This window comes from Phyllobates terribilis, unplaced genomic scaffold, assembly GCF_046119375.1.
Source record: "Phyllobates terribilis strain yellow unplaced genomic scaffold, ASM4611937v1 Scaffold_7__3_contigs__length_470593459, whole genome shotgun sequence".
NCBI lineage: Eukaryota > Metazoa > Chordata > Amphibia > Anura > Dendrobatidae > Phyllobates > Phyllobates terribilis.
In genome coordinates this window covers 384458523-384478214 of record NW_027362767.1, presented here as the reverse complement: position 1 = coordinate 384478214, position 19692 = coordinate 384458523, and the positions used below count along the sequence as shown (strand labels likewise).

General features: G+C 48.7%; 2 protein-coding genes across 2 annotated transcripts in view; one reads left to right on the top strand and one right to left on the bottom strand.

Moving 5' to 3' along the window:
* KCNK6 (potassium two pore domain channel subfamily K member 6) overlaps positions 1 to 3616 on the bottom strand; it is a 46041-nt gene extending 42425 nt beyond the window's left edge. Inside the window, exon 1 of the mRNA XM_073641455.1 lies at positions 3216 to 3616. The gene's annotated coding sequence lies outside the window, so the exon portion shown is untranslated. The remainder of the gene's footprint in view (positions 1 to 3215) is intronic.
* Positions 3617 to 7996: 4380 nt separating this feature from the next.
* On the top strand, positions 7997 to 18810 carry YIF1B (Yip1 interacting factor homolog B, membrane trafficking protein). Its single transcript, XM_073641453.1, has 8 exons — positions 7997 to 8127; positions 14139 to 14371; positions 14534 to 14638; positions 14990 to 15068; positions 15173 to 15230; positions 15806 to 15961; positions 16330 to 16423; positions 17751 to 18810. The coding sequence occupies exons 1-8, from the start codon at positions 8100 to 8102 to the stop codon at positions 17904 to 17906; spliced, it is 909 nt and encodes a 302-aa protein (XP_073497554.1). The 5' UTR covers positions 7997 to 8099; the 3' UTR covers positions 17907 to 18810.
* The last annotated feature ends 882 nt before the right edge of the window (positions 18811 to 19692 follow it).

Genomic DNA, 19692 nt, shown 5'->3' with positions numbered 1-19692 from the left:
TAATAATTCTGTAAGATGTGGCTGGGTTGAGTCATCATCTTGGGTGATGGTTATGTTTTACCCCTGAGGAAGCTGGTCAATACCAGCGATACGTGTGGGGACCTTGGTTTTCCCCTTCTATATGATCTTTACCTGTATTCTGCACAACTTATAGTTGTATCTTGCACTTGCGATTTGTCCTGATGAAGAAGTGGGATAACTTTGAAACGCATTAACAATAAATGTCAGGCATTGTCTAACCTTCCGCTACCGCTGCTCCATTCATTATCTATGAAAAAAGAACAGCGCAGCGCTCGTCAGCCCTATAGAGGATGAATGGAGCGCAGGTCGACCATGTGCACTACTGCTCTATTCTAACCTGTAGAAAAGTGCTCTGTTCTGCCAAAGCTGGTCCCATTTGTCAGACACCCTATGATCTATAAATGGATAGCTGATGATGACGATTTCAACCAGAAAAAGCCTTTAAAAGGGATGATCCTGAGGATAGGTGATAAGTTGTTACGGCGGTTCAACACCTTGAAGCCTTCGATAATGGTACACAACAAGAATCCCAATGTGTGTTTTGCACCTTGGCCTTCAATATCGGCTGTCCACTTGATTGTCGACAGATATTCTTCCCAACGTCCCCATACACTTGCACGCTGGGCCAATAAGAATCTACAACAATGGACTGGGAATGTTTTAATCCAGCATGCCCAATCGCTCATTTCTTCGACATCTGCCGTCACAGGGGAGTCGGCTGCACAAGATACAGCCGAATAATGACGATGAAATCGACAGTTTGGCCAACTTTCCTCTAATGTGTATGGAACACTTTTTCAATAGCTTTGTGTGTAATAAAGTGATAATTTATAAGACACTGAATATGTTTTATTGTCAAGTCGGTCGTTTATAAAATAGGGGGGACAGTGGAAAGACGGAGTAAAGAGGTAGATCGCAGAAAAACCCACTTTTTAAGTCGTCTTGTAAAAACCTGATCAATGACATAAGGAGCAATTTCTTGCTGACCATGCAATAACTGAGGCCGTCAGGGCAGGCTGGGAATTGTAGTCTTACTACAGTTGTAAAGGTACTGTAGTAGAGCAATGCTTTACTGTAATCAGATAGTTGGATGGATGTAATTAGTCTGGAAGGAACATGGTACATTTTTGCAAACTCTCGCCTAAAGTGCTGATTATGTAGCTGTTATTGTGATCTATTTTGTCAATCTACTGGATCTCCCATTTGGTGGGATCTGAAGAATGATTGAGCAAAGCACTTAATTAGCAACGCAACAATGAAAGACTTCAATTATATAAAAATATCACGGGAGATGGCGATATAATCATTGCTGGGCTCCTCCTTCTGCATCTACAGTAGGTGTCGTCCCTGTTATACCGGTTAGCACTCCCGTGCAGACTTGCAAAGTGTTCCTGCAATAACCCATTTACTACACAGCCTCCTATTATATGAAGCATCATAGTAAATCATGAATGTTCTACACGAAAAACCTCCCACCTAATATATTTCAGATAGAAGAAGATCCCACAATGTAAGGACATCTGGTTCCACTACAGTTGAATGGGCCACGTATTACCTACACCAGACCCGGGCCACGTCCGGCCCTTTGGCTGTCCCAGTTCGGATCACGGGCCGAGATAACTGAAGGGCTGAAAACACTGGCCCACGGGCCTCACCATATGGCCACCCTCATCCCAATTTCTCTGCTATCTGCATCCTCATGATGCAGACAGCGGTTAAAATAATTGTGGAGGAGGGGCCGCCAGCTCCTTCTTACACCAATCAGCATGTGCGACTGTTACAGCAGATGTTATGACGTCACTACATCGCGTCAGCGCACCGGACCACAGCACCGGGGGAACAGGAAAGAGGTGAGTATGTGTGTTTTATTATGTATGTGAGGGCTCAAACTTAATATAGGGAGGCTATCGGAGGGCTTATACTGTATATAGGGGGGCTATGTCAGGGCTCAGACTGTATATAGAGGGCTGTGTTGGCTTATGCTGTAGGTAGGGGAGCTGTGTGTGGGATTGTGCTGAATATAGAGTGCTATGTGGGGGTCAGACTGTATATAAGGGGCTGTGTATGGGCTCAGACTGTATATAGAGGCTATGTGGGTGCTCATACTGTATATAGGGAGCTGAGTGTGGGCTCATACTTGTTTATAGGGGAGCTACATGGAGGCACAGACTGTAGATAGGGGACTATGTGGGCTCATGCTGTATGTAGGGGGGCTGTGTGTGGGCTCAAACTCTATATAGGGGGCTCAGACTTAATATAGGGGACTGAGTGGACTCATGCTGTATATAGGGGGGCTGTGTGTGGGCTCATACTGTATATAGGGGGGCTGTGTGTGGGCTCATACTGTATATAGGGGCCCACACACTGACTTGTAAGCCCTCGTCAATATTGGCGGGTGCATCTGACATTAGTCTGTGTATTGGGGGCTTTAGTCATACATTTTTAATGAGATAAAAGAACTTTCTGGGAACACTCAAGGAAAGATCGCTACAGAAGAGCAATTACCAACACCGGTCTGATGTGTAGGGGCAGCTTAAAGACCCCCATGCACATTAGAGTCATCTGAACCTGCTGATTTCAGCCTCACTCATTGACCATCTGATGCACATGGAGGCCAGACTGGTGATGTTGGGGTAGAGAAGGATCAGGGCCTGATCCTTGGAGATTAGCCACCACCATAGCCTTGGTGTAATACCGTACTACTCTGTGATAGGACTGATAATTCCCAGCCTAACCACTACTTGACTGATCATTGCGGGAAAACCTTATAATTTTTTACTTATGCTCATTATCAAGAACGTTAAACGACTTCTTAACCCTTTGAGGACAGATTTGTCCCATAGGTTTAAATTGAATCCAAAATGTTCTAGTCTTGATTCTCCTCTGGATTCACTTTTCCCATCAGATGAAAAGTAGACACTGGATAGACGTATATGAGTTGTCCCATAAATATATATCTCTCCAACAGCGCAGAGGGCAGTGTCAGAAGAAAGTTTCTCAAGGCTACGTCTACTGAGGCCACATCTACTCTGCCGCTTCGTGGCCTCTATGGTCACCATCCATCCTTACAGTAGACATGTAGGACGTCCTTCAAAAGGCGTAACATCTCAGATTCCTCTTCAAACATATAAAACAGGTACAATATAAGCATAATGGACGCAAAGTATAATAAAGGCCTGGTAAGTGTCACTTACCTGCTCAGTCTCTGCCGCCTCTTCCAGGTTTCTCGGGGGCTTCTTTCAGATGGGCAGTCTAAATCCCTGTCACTCCTAACCTAGCTGTCTCTTCTTTCGCATTAAGCTATATATTCATGTTTATGTCTCAGTTTTTCCAGTCTGCTCAGATCTCCTCTACAGCAATCAGTCCCCCTATCTGTGTGGCTTTGTCTACTCAGTGGCCACCACCTCTCTGCTTCCCTTCCCCCTGTCTCTCTCCTGGTCTCTTTATTGCCTTCTCCACCTCTGAACAACAAAAAAACTTTTACATGAGAGGAAAAGTCAGAACTTCCTGAGAGTGTAGGGAGGGAGGAGAGACAGCCTCCACCAGGGGAGGGAGGAGAGAGCTGTGTGTGATGTCTAGGGGTTGAGAGACTCTGAGGAGTGACGCTAGAGAGGTCTCTACAGAGGAGTCATTATAGGAAAGGAGGAGAGAAGCAGAGTTACAAAAGAGTCAACGAAGTATAAAGAGTGCATAAAAGTGAGCAACAAATATAGAAACGATAAATTATAGCTCTATAGATAGATCGCAGCAGTCGGACCCCCAGAGATCTGGATCCCTAGAACCAGTCTCTGTCTTGACCGGCGCACACTCTTGACCTCCTCTCAGTTCATTGTCTATGGGACTGCTGGAAATAGCGGAGCGCTGTACTGTTTTCTCCAGCAAGACAATAATAATAATTTTTATTTATATAGCGCCAACATATTCCAACATGTACAGACAATAAAAACAATACAATGTAACACAGTTCAACAGTTACAAGAGGAGTGAGCGCCCTATTCGCATGATCACCTCCGGCTCCATTCAAGAAGGGGCTGCAGTTGTGGATTCCCAGGATCCAGAGCCCGTTCTCAGGTTAAGTGGGGTCCCAGCAATTGGACCCCCAGCAATCAATGAGTTACCCTCTATTCTAAAATTTGGGCAGGACTTGGGGATAACACTTAGCCAGTCTTACAGTAGGATTGACAGGGGGAATGACTTGATATCTGCCCATTATAACAACGTGTGGGCGTCCCAGCAGTCCTACCTCCACCAATTTAACATTTGTCAGCTACTCAGTGGATAGAAAGAACAACCTCTGCCAGGATTTTAACTTTCTTTGTGTTTCCACTTTTCCGCCTGGTTTTACTTAACAAATATTTTTATTTTACTTAAATATTTTTATTTATACATCAAAATGGCACCGACACACCCTGTGTGCACCAGGCGTGAAGTGTAGCCGTCATCTGAGCTACGGAAACAGGAAGCCAGCAGTTTTTTATTTAGCTTTAGATGTGAAGAGAAAAGACAATCAGGACTATGAAGCTCCAATAATAATAACATAATCCATAGCCGCCTCACCATCAATACAGGGGCTTCATTACCGTTTTCTCCCAGATTCTGAACGTTGTAAAGAAAGGAACACGAAGCGCTGATTCACTGCTGTCCCTGCGATGAGCTCACAATGGGGTGGGGGTATTATGATGAAGTACATGAACACCAGGTGTACTTATGTCTCCACACCAAACTGGTTTTATACCATTAGAGAAGCATGATTGTTTTCTTCTACAAATAGTGCCACGCTAGAAATCTGGACTAAGGCTGTTTTTGTAACTAGTGCTGGATCCTACCTGCCCTTTAAATTAGTAGGATTTTATCCCGGGAGAGACATGATATTAAGTTAGGGTCCCATCAAAGAAAGGTACTCCTTGCTGTGGCTGATGTGCTCTCATGAATTGGCCAATTTATGTGCTAAGTTCATTCATTTTTATAAATATATTCCATACAGCTGTAATGCAGTTTACATTTCATATATTCAATGTTTGCATACAGCTTAGCGCATACAGAGCGCTGCTGTATGCTTTTGTGTGTATATACTGTAAATCTGGTACTGTAGCTTACATCCATTGTGGATGTGCACAGTTGTGTCTGCTTTCTTTTTGTAATCCTAGACAACAGTTTTATAGGGAACCGGTCACTTGATTTATACTGCCCAAACCGCGGGCAGCATGAATCAGACCCTAGATAGACGACAATTGACAAATCAATTGACAAAAGCACTGGATGAGCTGAAACGTTTTTTCATGTGGACCTTCATTAAAGAGCATTAATATACACGTGAGTGCCGGGATTCATTTGTTTCTATGGATTGCTGTTTTCCACGTGCACCACGATCCGTAACGAAGTGCCAACCTATTTTGAATTAAGATTGTATTTCAGCTGACTATATGTTAACGGCAGCTTTCTCAGTGGTGATACGTGGGATTCAAATCAGCAAATACATCCATGTCTTCATATATGAAGGCAGGAAGAATGAAGATATTGCTGTAACTGGAGAATTGGATACAGTCATGGTCTACATGCCTGCACCTGTCATCAGAATCAGGATTGCAGCCTCAGGTGTTGGGACAATAACTATAAGATCTGGCAAAATGCACGGTGCAAAGTAAAGGGTTTGTCCATTATGGGCATCTAGATTCTTCACCGATCAGCTGTTTGCAGCACCACCTGGATGTAAAGTTTACAGCGCCATACAAGGTATAGTGGCTGTTCTCAGGTACTACAGCTCAGCTCTTATACACTTCACATTTGGAAACAACTGTAAGGGTATGTGCCCACGTTGCAGAAATAAAGCAGAAAATTTCTGCTTTATTTCTGCATGTCCTTTCCCGGAAAAACGCATGCGGAAATCCGCAAGCGTTTATCGCGCGTTTTCGACATGCGGAATTGCCTTGCGTTTTTTATTGCATTGGAAAGGCAATTCCGCATGCGGAAACGCAAAATTAAATGACATGCTGCGGATTTTTGTGCGTATCAAAAACGCTGCGGAAAAATCCGCAGCATGGGCATAGAACTTGCGGATTCTCATTGGGGACCATGGGGTGCGGATTAACAAGCGTTTCCGCTGTGGAAATTCCGCATCAAATACGCTTGTAAAACGCTAAGTGGGCACATACCCTAAGGCCATGGCCCCACTATCAGTATTTGGTCAGTATTCAGTCAGTATTTTTTCTCAGGAGTGGGAGCCAAAACCAGGTGAGGAACAATCAGAGAAAAGGTATAATAGAAACAAGTCACCAATTCTGCATTTATCACCCACTCCTGAGAAAAAATACTGACCGAATACTGACAGTGGGGCCGTGGCCTAAGAATGTGATCAGTGAAAGTGCAGAGTGTTGCACCCCCACCAGTCTAATATTGATTACCAATCCTTAGGGTGCAGTTATACAGCCGTATAAATCAGAGCAAGATTAGATAAGTGCATGGACTGGCCGGCTGCTCTCCCAACCCGAGCTCGACAGCTGCATAGAAATACATGAAACTATCATGCTTGGGTCAGGAAAACAGACAGCCAGTCTGTGCACTGCGGTCCAATTTCGCTACGATTTATACAGCCGTTTGACTGCACCCTTAGGATAGGGCATCAGGATCTAAGTAGTGGACAACCCCTTTAAGGCCGGGTGCAGATGTCAAGAGTTTCTCAGTCCCTATAAGTAAGGCAGCACCCAGATTCTCTGTGGGTCTCCTGACCCAAACTTGCAGCTTCATACATGCCTGTGAGGCTGCAGGTTTGTGTCAGAAGACCCATAAAATATGTCAGTCTAAGTCCACGTTCACATGTTCAGTATTTTACATCAGTATTTGTAAGCCAAAACCAGGAGTGGGTGATAAATACAGAAGCGGTGACGTGTTTCTATTATACTTTTCCTCTGATTGTTCCACTTGTGATCTTGGCTTACAAATACTGATCAAATACTGGACGTGTGAATGTGGCCTAAGTACAATACAGCTGACTCTCTAGTGCAATGGCTGCAGCATCCAAGTCACCCTTTTGGCTCCCCACTTAGTACACACAAGATCACATGGTGGTCTCCTACTGGGACTCAAAAAAAAATAAATAAAACATTTGAAAAATAAAAAACCTTTTCTCCAATAAAACTAATTGCTGATGCCTACAGCTGAGAAAAATATATTCTCTGCCTGGTTCTGTCCTCTGTGGCAGCCAGAGAGCTGCATCCGTCCCTTCTGATGTCGGCGTCCACCGCGCCTCTGGTGTTTACTACGTCCCAGTGACGTCATGAGAATCGTCGAGGGGGCCTGGGAAATAAAGAGGTGCTTGGGTGTGAGCTGCAGAAAGTAAAAGTTTTAATGACCCCCGTCTTCCCAATATGATTTTAAAAAAAAAGTTGTATTTGGTATTGCCAAGTCCGACGTATCAAAATATAAGATTTATGTAAACGCCAGAAATGTTTTTCAGCCACGTCGCCCCCAACCCCTACAACAAATACAATAAAAAGTCAAAACATTGCATGTACTCCAAAGTATCACCAATGACTGGCCCCGCTCAGCACGTGAGAAAAGGCTCTTACAGGTCACTGACACCAAAATTATTTCAATTATGTAAATAAAAAGTTCAGGTCTGGGAAAATTTCGATTTTTTTTACATTTTTTACAAAGTTCTTTTTTTTTAACCACTAAAAAAGAAAAATAGCTCTTTTTAAGAAGTGAAGGAAAAAAAACGGAAGCTCCCTGCAGCAGGAAGGGGTTAACGTGTATGACAGGGCCTCCGTATTCTGTTCTCTCCTGGGGTCTATAGCCGTCATTACACCCGTTGCCACGACGACAGCCAAACTTCTCTCGCACTCCCCTCCGCAGAGTGACTACTGCACTCTCTTGGCCGGGTCATGTGACGTGTCCTTACCGTGACGTCATTACGCCCCACCCCTGCCACATCACGACTGTCTATTCTATCTTTTTTTTCTACGATTCAACAAACTTTATCAACACTCCCTTTGGTTGACAGAAAGCCTGTGATTGGTTAGTAAGCGTGCTTGCGTCACCATAGTAAGGAGGAGGTGAGGCCGCGTCATCTAACCGGAGCCATGAACCGGGAGAGCAGCTTCAGGGCCCGTAAGTAATGGACGCGGGTTTATGGTGCTGGTGGGAGGGGTGGAGTCTGGTTGCTATGGGACGTCGTGAAGTCTGGTTGCTATGGGACGTTGTGCAGTGAGCTGCAGGGTCGAAGTGTGGACGTGATTGGGGTACTGGGAGGTGAGTGCATTGGGGGGCTGATGAGGGGGCTTGTGGCTGGCATTGGGGGTCTCCTCTGTCCTTGTGCACCATTGGGGTGATAAGCTAATTATTTGGGGGTCTTAGTTAACCCTGCGGACACCATCTGGTGCTGTCCGTAATCTGCGCCATTTATTGCCATCTCCACTGTCCACCTGGATCTGTACAGTACTACAACCACTATAGGGTGATGTAACAATGATGGGAGTATTCCTCTGTTCCCAGCACATATGTTACAAAGCATAAAGTCCGGGGGGCCCCGCCAGATGGGGGAGGGGAGGGGAGGGAGTACGCGGAGATCGTGCGCTCCTGAGGTCTCACATTTGCGCCGGGTCACATGCACAGTCCCATCATGCCTGCCACACTCATTGGACCCCCCCCCCCCCTGTCCCATCATGCCTGCCACACTCATTGGACCCCCCCCCCCTGTCCCATCATGCCTGCCACACTCATTGGACCCCCCCCCCCAGTCCCATCATGCCTGCCACACTCACCGGACACCCCCCAGTCCCATCATGCCTGCCACACTCACCGGACACCCCCCAGTCCCATCATGCCTGCCACACTCATCAGACCCCCCCCCAGTCCCATCATGCCTGCCACACTCATCAGACCCCCCCCCAGTCCCATCATGCCTGCCACACTCATTGGACCCCCCCCCAGTCCCATCATGCCTGCCACACTCATCGGACCCCCCCCAGTCCCATCATGCCTGCCACACTCATCGGACCCCCCCCAGTCCCATCATGCCTGCCACACTCATCAGACCCCCCCCCAGTCCCATCATGCCTGCCACACTCATTGGACCCCCCCCCCCTGTCCCATCATGCCTGCCACACTCATTGGACCCCCCCCCCCCTGTCCCATCATGCCTGCCACACTCATTGGACCCCCCCCCCCAGTCCCATCATGCCTGCCACACTCACCGGACACCCCCCAGTCCCATCATGCCTGCCACACTCACCGGACACCCCCCAGTCCCATCATGCCTGCCACACTCATCAGACCCCCCCCCAGTCCCATCATGCCTGCCACACTCATCAGACCCCCCCCCAGTCCCATCATGCCTGCCACACTCATTGGACCCCCCCCCAGTCCCATCATGCCTGCCACACTCATCGGACCCCCCCCAGTCCCATCATGCCTGCCACACTCATCGGACCCCCCCCAGTCCCATCATGCCTGCCACACTCATCGGACCCCCCCCAGTCCCATCATGCCTGCCACACTCATCGGACCCCCCCCAGTCCCATCATGCCTGCCACACTCATCGGACCCCCCCCAGTCCCATCATGCCTGCCACACTCATCGGACCCCCCCCAGTCCCATCATGCCTGCCACACTCATCGGACCCCCCCCCAGTCCCATCATGCCTGCCACACTCATCGGACCCCCCCCAGTCCCATCATGCCTGCCACACTCATCGGACCCCCCCCAGTCCCATCATGCCTGCCACACTCATCGGACCCCCCCCAGTCCCATCATGCCTGCCACACTCATCGGACCCCCCCCCAGTCCCATCATGCCTGCCACACTCATCGGACCCCCCCCCAGTCCCATCATGCCTGCCACACTCATCGGACCCCCCCCAGTCCCATCATGCCTGCCACACTCATCGGACCCCCCCCAGTCCCATCATGCCTGCCACACTCATCGGACCCCCCCCAGTCCCATCATGCCTGCCACACTCATCGGACCCCCCCAGTCCCATCATGCCTGCCACACTCATCGGACCCCCCCAGTCCCATCATGCCTGCCACACTCATCGGACCCCCCCCAGTCCCATCATGCCTGCCACACTCATCGGACCCCCCCCAGTCCCATCATGCCTGCCACACTCATCGGACCCCCCCCAGTCCCATCATGCCTGCCACACTCATCGGACCCCCCCCAGTCCCATCATGCCTGCCACACTCATCGGACCCCCCCCAGTCCCATCATGCCTGCCACACTCATCGGACCCCCCCCAGTCCCATCATGCCTGCCACACTCATCGGACCCCCCCCAGTCCCATCATGCCTGCCACACTCATCGGACCCCCCCCAGTCCCATCATGCCTGCCACACTCATCGGACCCCCCCCAGTCCCATCATGCCTGCCACACTCATCGGACCCCCCCCAGTCCCATCATGCCTGCCACACTCATCGGACCCCCCCCAGTCCCATCATGCCTGCCACACTCATCGGACCCCCCCCAGTCCCATCATGCCTGCCACACTCATCGGACCCCCCCCAGTCCCATCATGCCTGCCACACTCATCGGACCCCCCCCAGTCCCATCATGCCTGCCACACTCATCGGACCCCCCCCAGTCCCATCATGCCTGCCACACTCATCGGACCCCCCCCAGTCCCATCATGCCTGCCACACTCATCGGACCCCCCCCAGTCCCATCATGCCTGCCACACTCATCGGACCCCCCCCAGTCCCATCATGCCTGCCACACTCATCGGACCCCCCCCAGTCCCATCATGCCTGCCACACTCATCGGACCCCCCCCAGTCCCATCATGCCTGCCACACTCATCGGACCCCCCCCAGTCCCATCATGCCTGCCACACTCATCGGACCCCCCCCAGTCCCATCATGCCTGCCACACTCATCGGACCCCCCCCCAGTCCCATCATGCCTGCCACACTCATCGGACCCCCCCCAGTCCCATCATGCCTGCCACACTCATCGGACCCCCCCCAGTCCCATCATGCCTGCCACACTCATCGGACCCCCCCCAGTCCCATCATGCCTGCCACACTCATCGGACCCCCCCCAGTCCCATCATGCCTGCCACACTCATCGGACCCCCCCCAGTCCCATCATGCCTGCCACACTCATCGGACCCCCCCCAGTCCCATCATGCCTGCCACACTCATCGGACCCCCCCCAGTCCCATCATGCCTGCCACACTCATCGGACCCCCCCCAGTCCCATCATGCCTGCCACACTCATCGGACCCCCCCCAGTCCCATCATGCCTGCCACACTCATCGGACCCCCCCCAGTCCCATCATGCCTGCCACACTCATCGGACCCCCCCCAGTCCCATCATGCCTGCCACACTCATCGGACCCCCCCCAGTCCCATCATGCCTGCCACACTCATCGGACCCCCCCCCCAATCCCACCACGCCTGCCACACTCATCGGACCTCCCACCACGCCTGCCACACTCATCGGACTCCCACCACGCCTGCCACACTCATCGGATCCCCCCCCCAGTCCCACCACGACTGCCACACTCATCGGACCCCCCCCCAGTCCCACCACGACTGCCACACTCATCGGACCCCCCCCCCCAGTCCCACCACGACTGCCACACTCATCGGACCCCCCCCCCCAGTCCCACCACGCCTGCCACACTCATCGGACCCCCCCCCTCCCACCAGGCCTGCCACACTCATCGGACCCCCCCCCCAGTGCCACCATGCCTGCCACACTCATCGGACCCCCACCCCAGTGCCACCATGCCTGCCACACTCATCGGACCCCCCCTACTCCCATCATGCCTGCCACACTCATCGGACCCCCCCCCCCCCTACTCCCATCATGCCTGCCACACTCATCGGACACGCCTACTCCCATCATGCCTGCCACACTCATCGGACACGCCTACTCCCAGCATGCCTGCCACACTCATCGAACCCCCGTCTCTTACTATAGGGGAGACCCGGCCCTAAAGGGGGGGTTAGATCCCTGCAGTCAGAAAGCTGTTCGGCTACATTTTACCTCTATTACCTGACATGTAACTCCCTGTAGGGTATAAGGCTCTGTGCACACTATACGGATTTACTAAAAAAAAAAAAAAAAAAAAAAAACAACTCAAAGACCCTTCCAATAAATTTCCATTGAGAATCCACTTTGCTGTTCATGTGAGGAGTTTTTGGAGGTTTTTTTTTTTAAAGCCTTAAACTCTTGTGTGCACAGAGCTCAAGGCCCCTCCTGGCACAGTCCTCAGAAAGACCACCGACAAAGGACCTGCGTTTATTGAAATGTTAAAAATGTATAGATGGCAGATACATAGGAGTAGTGGTATGTGAGAGACCTGCGACTCTTCACCGATAGCGCATCGTAACGACAATGGATGAAATGTTGTGTGTCCATGGAGCTTTTGTCTTCATGATGTAAATTAAGATTTTAGTAGAAGGGGCCCATCAAAAGTAAGTAAAAATAAATAAAATAACAAACAAAAATAACTTAACCACATACTGTAATTTACAATTTTTTTTCCCACTGTGGACGATGTATGATGTGCTTGTGTCTTGGCTGTACGTTTGACACGTGTGACGTGATTTTCCCAGAGTATGCGACAAACTGAATGGAAAAAGTGGAAACGGAGGAGACCCTGTGTAATTTGCTGATGTCTGTCTATTGTTGGGTGCCACAGCCATAATAAAATCCTGGAATAGAGAAGTCATTGAAGTCAGATCCATCTGTTGAAGGGAAATTTTATTGTAAGGCCACGTTCACACGTTCAGTATTTGGTCAGTAATTTTTATCAGTGTTTTGAAGCCAAAGTGAGGAGTGGAACAATCAGAGGAAAAGTATAATAGAAACACATCACCACTTCTATATTTCTCACCCACTCCTGGCTTTGGCTTACAAATACTGAGGTAAAATACTGAATTTGTAAACGTGGCCTAAGGCTTTTTGTGGACATAGTGTCCCTATTGGAGGGATATCAAACTCAAATACACAGAGGGCCAACCTTTTATATTTATTTAAAAAAAGTCTACAATTGAGAAAGTTTTTCCTTTTCATCAAATATAATGAAACTTTTCATATAGCAGAAAGCTTAAAGGGCTTGTCCCATAAACAAAGTACATTTTAATTAATAGATCTTTATAATAAAATTAGCACATAATCACAAATGAGGCATACTAAAATAATGTTATGTAAGAGCAATAAAAAGCATATGGCCTAATTTAAATGTGTAATAACAAAGGATAAAAACCTTGAATTAATAAATGATACAGATAATAAAGTATGATGCCAACAAAAGTGCCCCCCCAAACACAGTATGATACCCCCACAGTGAGTTCCTCCACACACACTGTTTGATGTCCCTACTGTACTTTCCCAGCAAAGTATGGTGACCCCCACCACAGTATGATGCCCCAACTGTGATCCCCACGTAGGCCTCCACACGGAATAATGGGCCCCACGTAGGCCTCCACACGGAATAATGGGCCCCACGTAGGCCTCCACACGGAATAATGGGCCCCACGTAGGCCTCCACATGGAATAATGGGCCCCACGTAGGCCTCCACACGGAATAATGGGCCCCACGTAGGCCTCCACACGGAATAATGGGCCCCACGTAGGCCTCCACACGGAATAATGGGCCCCACGTAGGCCTCCACACGGAATAATGGGCCCCACGTAGGCCTCCACACGGAATAATGGGCCCCACGTAGGCCTCCACACGGAATAATGGGCCCCACGTAGGCCTCCACACGGAATAATGGGCCCCACGTAGGCCTCCACACGGAATAATGGGCCCCACGTAGGCCTCCACACGGAATAATGGGCCCCACGTAGGCCTCCACACGGAATAATGGGCCCCACGTAGGCCTCCACACGGAATAATGGGCCCCACGTAGCTCTCCACACGGAATAATGGGCCCCACGTAGTCCCCGGTGTCACGGACCAAATATAATCACCCTGATGGCCAGATTTAGCCTGCGGGCCAGAGTTAGCCTGCGGGCCAGAGTTTGACATGTATGCCCTAATGGGAATACTGATAGTACATCACTGCACCACCCGTCCATATGTGAATACCCGCAGCTCTTATATCACTGTATATCCATTGGAGATGTATAAGAAGTTCACCAACCTAATTTTGCTTTTTCTTCTAACAGCTTCAAAGCGGCGCCTTCGAGGTTCCAACCCAAATATGGCCAGTCCACATCAGTTATTCGATGACACAAGTGCCGGCCCCCCTGGACCTCATGGCATGGAGTACCACCACAACCATGGCTCTCCAGCTCTGGGCATCCCTACTCAAGCCTTCCTGTCAGAACCTATGTCCAACTTCGCCATGGCATATGGAAGCAGTTTGGCAACCCAGGGCAAGGAGATGGTGGACAAAAATGTGAGTCCCTGGTATAGAGTGATAATTGGGGATGAGCATTTATTCTGCTGTCTTTTGTAGGAAACAATGTCTGATGTCTTGTGGGAAGTATTGGAAGAATTTCCCAATTGTAGATTTTTGGGGAATTTGGATGATTGATGGGTTTTCTTCTTTATCTTGCAGATTGACAGAATAATCCCAGTAAACAAGCTCAAGTATTATTTTGCAGTCGACACGGTGTATGTTGGAAAAAAGATTGGGCTGCTCCTCTTCCCCTACATGCATCGGGTAAGGTTGTGTTCTGCCAGGGTTTTATAGGAGGCTGGCTCCTGTCCACAATGTCTGATCTGAGGTCCGCTCCACTATGGGCTAACATTAGCCACAGGTCTATAGAGACTATTGTTGTGTGTCTGGTCGTGTGGGCACTGCTGCATACAACTTGCCTACCGTTACATATTCCCCTTCTAGGATATGTCATATGATTGCTCATGTGTATTTGGAACTCCAGTGCCGTTAAATGTACACTTGCCTCTCCTGTCACTGTGGAATCGGAGTTCAGAAGACACCCATTTTGTTGCTATAGGTGGGACCCGCATCTATTAGACATTTCTGGCATCTCCTGTGTTTTGTACTGTTTAGGACTGGGAGGTCAGGTACCAGCAGGACATCCCCGTAGCTCCACGTTTTGACGTCAATGCTCCGGACCTTTACATTCCAGGTGGGTGGTGGAAATATTCACTCAACGTTTCCTTGCTATAAAATGTTTGCAAAAGGGGAAAAGCGTCTTCCTGTATATTGTAATGTGCGCTCTTCTTCTTGCAGTCATGGCTTTTATCACGTATATTCTGGTTGCCGGGCTGGCTCTGGGGACACAGAACAAGTGAGTAATGTCGGTGGTGTCTTTGCTGTTAGTGTAAAGGACATTATATTCGGTCACAGGTGGATCAGCGTTACCATGCTTCTCTCTATGAAAAGACCGCATGAGCTTTACAGCATAAATAATCGTGGCTAGAAATGGTATCATTTTAAAAGTAACCTCTTAACGACGAGTGCCGTACATGTACAGCACTTGTCGGAGCCTGCTACATAAAGCCACTCTCGTTTCTGGCAGATGATGGCTGTTATTCAACCATCATCTGCCTCTTAACAGCCGCGAGTGGAACAGAGCACCGTCCACAGCTGTTAACCTGTTAACTGATGCTATGGTTTTCAGCCAGCAGCATTTACAGCGCCTGGCTTGAGGGGTGTGCTGTTCTTGGGCAAAAATCCTGACTTATTCCATTTTAACAGGACGTAGTAACACCCTTTGCAGCCGCCTGGACCCTTACCTTTGATGCATGTTTGTTTACTCTCCACCACTAGGCAGCATTTTAATTTAGGAAGAAAAGTGTTGTGTGTGTTCTCATGATGCATTTATGTTGTAATCCCGGCGTCTAATGTTGCTTTCGTCTCCAGCTTTTCCCCTGAGATCCTGGGCATGCAGGCCAGCTCAGCCTTAGCTTGGCTCATAGTGGAGGTGTTTGCCGTCCTCCTCAGTCTCTACCTGGTGACTGTAAATACCGACCTCACAACGGTGGATCTTATAGCTTTTTCCGGCTACAAATATGTGGGGTGAGTAGAAAGGTTGTGGAGGGTATCTCGTTGTATTCGTGTAGGCGGTGCAATGTTTGTGGGGTGGGAGATTGCAGAAGTGGCCACCCAAAAGTATGCAGTCTGTGCTGGGATAGAGCGGGGGGCCGGGAATGTTTTTTCCATCAATTAATTGCATCTAAACTGATCTGCTGCATTAATGGTTTTGGCGCAGAACGTGACGGCGGCAGAGAGAGAATTAAATCCGGATTTTCCTGGAGCTTATAAATGTTCCCATTCTGATCCTTTTTAAAGGGGGATGAGATGGTTTTGAACTTGCTTCCTCCCTAATATCTTTACCAGATCTACATTATTAAGAGTTGTCACAATTTCTAATTTTTCCCATGCAGGATGATCTCGGGGGTTCTGTCTGGCCTCCTCTTTGGGAAGACTGGATATTACATCGCCCTAAGCTGGTGTTGTGTCTCCATAGTGTTTTTCATGGTAAGTGCTGATTACAACCTCTTTCACAACATTAAAAAGTAGCCCGACAATGGACATTTATCATAAAAAGGACGTGCTATGAATGTCTCCTACATAGGGGGTCTTGCTGCAAAGACCCTAGTGATGAGGAGGACCCTTTGCTATGTTTGCAAAATGGAGAAGAATTGGTAAACATCACTGTAGGGCTTTTGCTGAAATACCCTTTTAATTACAACCTTGTATATTAAGCTGAAAAAGAGAGTGTTTTTGGAGGTGCTGTCCATACGTTGATCTAATGCCTCTCGGCAAAAATATATAAAACTGAACATGAGGTTCTTAGTTTAACATTCTGATCAGACTGTATGAAGCCCACTGCCACGTCACGGCAAACCTCGTAGTGGTCCTAACATTTCCTACCTGAACGGGAGCGGGGCCGTGCACCAACCACCGCCTCAGCGACAATGCACCAGCAGGGCGGGCGGCCTGGTGCCTCACATCACCCATGCTGCAAGGCCGAGTCCCCATGACTCCAGGCCACGCCGCCCCACAAGCACAAAACCACAGCAACAATGGCCGACACACTGCACCAACACGACATGAAATGAGCATTGTGACTCACCTTCCTCAAGCTCTCAAGTGAGAGCAAAAATAGGCTGGACCCTCTTTGCAGTCTCCTGCTAATTAAAATCGCCTGTGCCAAATGGGAGGAGTGCACATCCGGGAAAAAAAGGACAGATTATGCATTAAGCTAAAAAGAGAATGGACAGCACCTCCAAAAACATACGTTGATCTAATGCCTCTCGGCAAAAATATATAAAACTGAACATGAGGTTCTTAGTTTAACATTCTGATCAGACTGTATGAAGCCCACTGCCACGTCACGGCAAACCTCGTAGTGGGTCCTAACAATTCCTACCTGAATGGGAGCGGAGCCGTGCGCCAACCACCGCCACAGCGACAATGCACCAGCAGGGCGTGGCCTGGAGTCATGGGGACTCGGTCTTGCAGCATGGGTGCTGTGAGGCACCGGGCCGCCCGCCCTGCTGGTGCATTGTCGCTGTGGCGGTGGTTGGCGCACGGCCCCGCTCCCGTTCAGGTAAGAATTGTTAGGACCCACTACGAGGTTTGCCGTGACGTGGCAGTGGGCTTCATACAGTTTGATCAGAATGTTAAACTAAGAACCTCATGTTCAGTTTTATATATTTTTGCCCAGAGGCATTAGATCAAATGTATGATTTTTGGAGGTGCGGTCCATGCTCCTTTTTTTTTTTTTTTTTGCACAACCTTGTATAATAATTACTATTTTTCTTCATTTTGTAAGTATTTCCTTCTTGTTTTGCTCTCTCAGATTCGGACCTTGAGGTTAAAGATCCTGTCGGAAGCTGCAGCAGAGGGCGTCCTGGTACGCGGTGCCAGGAACCAGTTGCGTATGTACCTGACCATGGCAATCGCTGCCGTGCAGCCGCTCTTCATGTACTGGCTGACGTACCACCTAGTGAGATGATCCCCCTACCTATTAAAGCGTTTTCTGAAGACAGGTGTCATATTGGAATTTCACTCTCCGCTTCCAACAGACATCCTTCGTTAACGATTTTTGTACTGTTTTTTTTTTTTTTCTTATTTTGTGCACGGACCCCGTTGCTTGGATTTTTATTCGTATAGGGGCTCCTACCACATCTCTTCCTTCAGAAACATCTCTGACTGTAACATCTTGATGACCTGGGCCACTGGATGACTTCCTCCTGAGATGATGGTGGGACCCTCGTAATTGCAGTCAGGGACAGGGAGGGGCTCGTCATCAACTGGTGACCCCTTGTGTACAAGGCCCCATTTTATCTTTGTGCAGCTGCCTATTGTCTTAAGAATCCATTAGACACGGTGAAGCCCAAAGGAAGGGCAATAAGTATTAGGAAACAGAACCAACCAATGAAAGAGAGCCTTCACTAGTTTACACTTTACGTTTAATCCCAAAGTCATTGACTGTCTCTTTTTGTCTGAAGAACTCTATTTATATCCTTGACTTTACACACATCTGATGTGTCCGTATAATATGTACACCCACAATATGTACGGCTCCTCGGTCCTGACACGTTCACACCGAGAAGCTGCACGCGATTGGACTCCCGACAGCCCCCCGCACGTTTCAAGTTAAATTATGGTTTCACTAAAGTCTGGATCTCCTCAAACTGCAGGACATTTGCCTTATGAGTCAATTCGGCAGCCCGGGGACGGTGTGGACAATCCTAGCTTTCCTTTATACTTCTCGTTAGTGGGGTCTGTAGGGCTGATCCTGCTATTATAGGATGGTGGGTCACTATAGTGTCTGCATAGAAGTCTACAGGTGTGATCTGGGAGTGTGGGCTCCATAGTCTGTATCCATCATTAAATTAATACTTTTCCAGTGTCAAGTTTGACTTATTTTTCTTTTCTCCTTCTTTATCCATTTAAAGTAGCATTTACATCTCTGATATTCATAGCTAGGGATGAGCGGACCTGAGGAAGTTCAGGTGCGACCGAACTTTAGTTCAAAGTTCGGTCCGGGTATCAGAATTGTATCCGAACTTGAACCTGAATGCAAACCCCCATAGAAATAAATGGGGAGCTGAACTTTTGAGCTGGAAAATCTCTCTCCTGCTCCACATCTCCCCTTGAACTGCAAAACGCCAGGTGTCCGGTACGAAACCCCAAACTTTACAGTGTGGGTTTGCTTATCTCTATTCATAGCCTATCCAAAGCTCTGAGATGGGAATATACCCCTTAGCATTGATCTTATAATGGTGGTGCGTCATCTCGAGATTCATCTGTATCTAGCAAGATCTAAGTCGGGTCAGCAACACGCAGCATTTAAATTCTTGTGAAACTACAACTCCCAGTATGTGCTAAGAGATGTATTTTTGCAACAGCTGGAATGACGCAGGTTGCTGATCCATGATGAAAGGGCCCGATTCATTAAGACTGGCATTCTGGACAGGAGGCTCGCAAATCTCTTACCTTCGGGGATCCCCGATGCGGCTTTTGATTAGCCAGGCTGACGCCAAATCATCATTGCAGAATGACACACAAGTAGGTAGAAAAATAAATTTGCCGTTGGATTTAATTAAAAATGTTGCACCATTTGCCTATTACTGACTGTGTTTTATTTCTGGCTGCAGAATGAGCTAACAGAGACTCTGTTAGTGAGCTCCTTCTGAGGGGAATAAGACTGTGGCTACACAGCGACCTGTGTCGCATGACTGCAAGTTGCACAACAAAATGATTTGTGCATCTTGTCTGCGACTTGCTGTCACGTG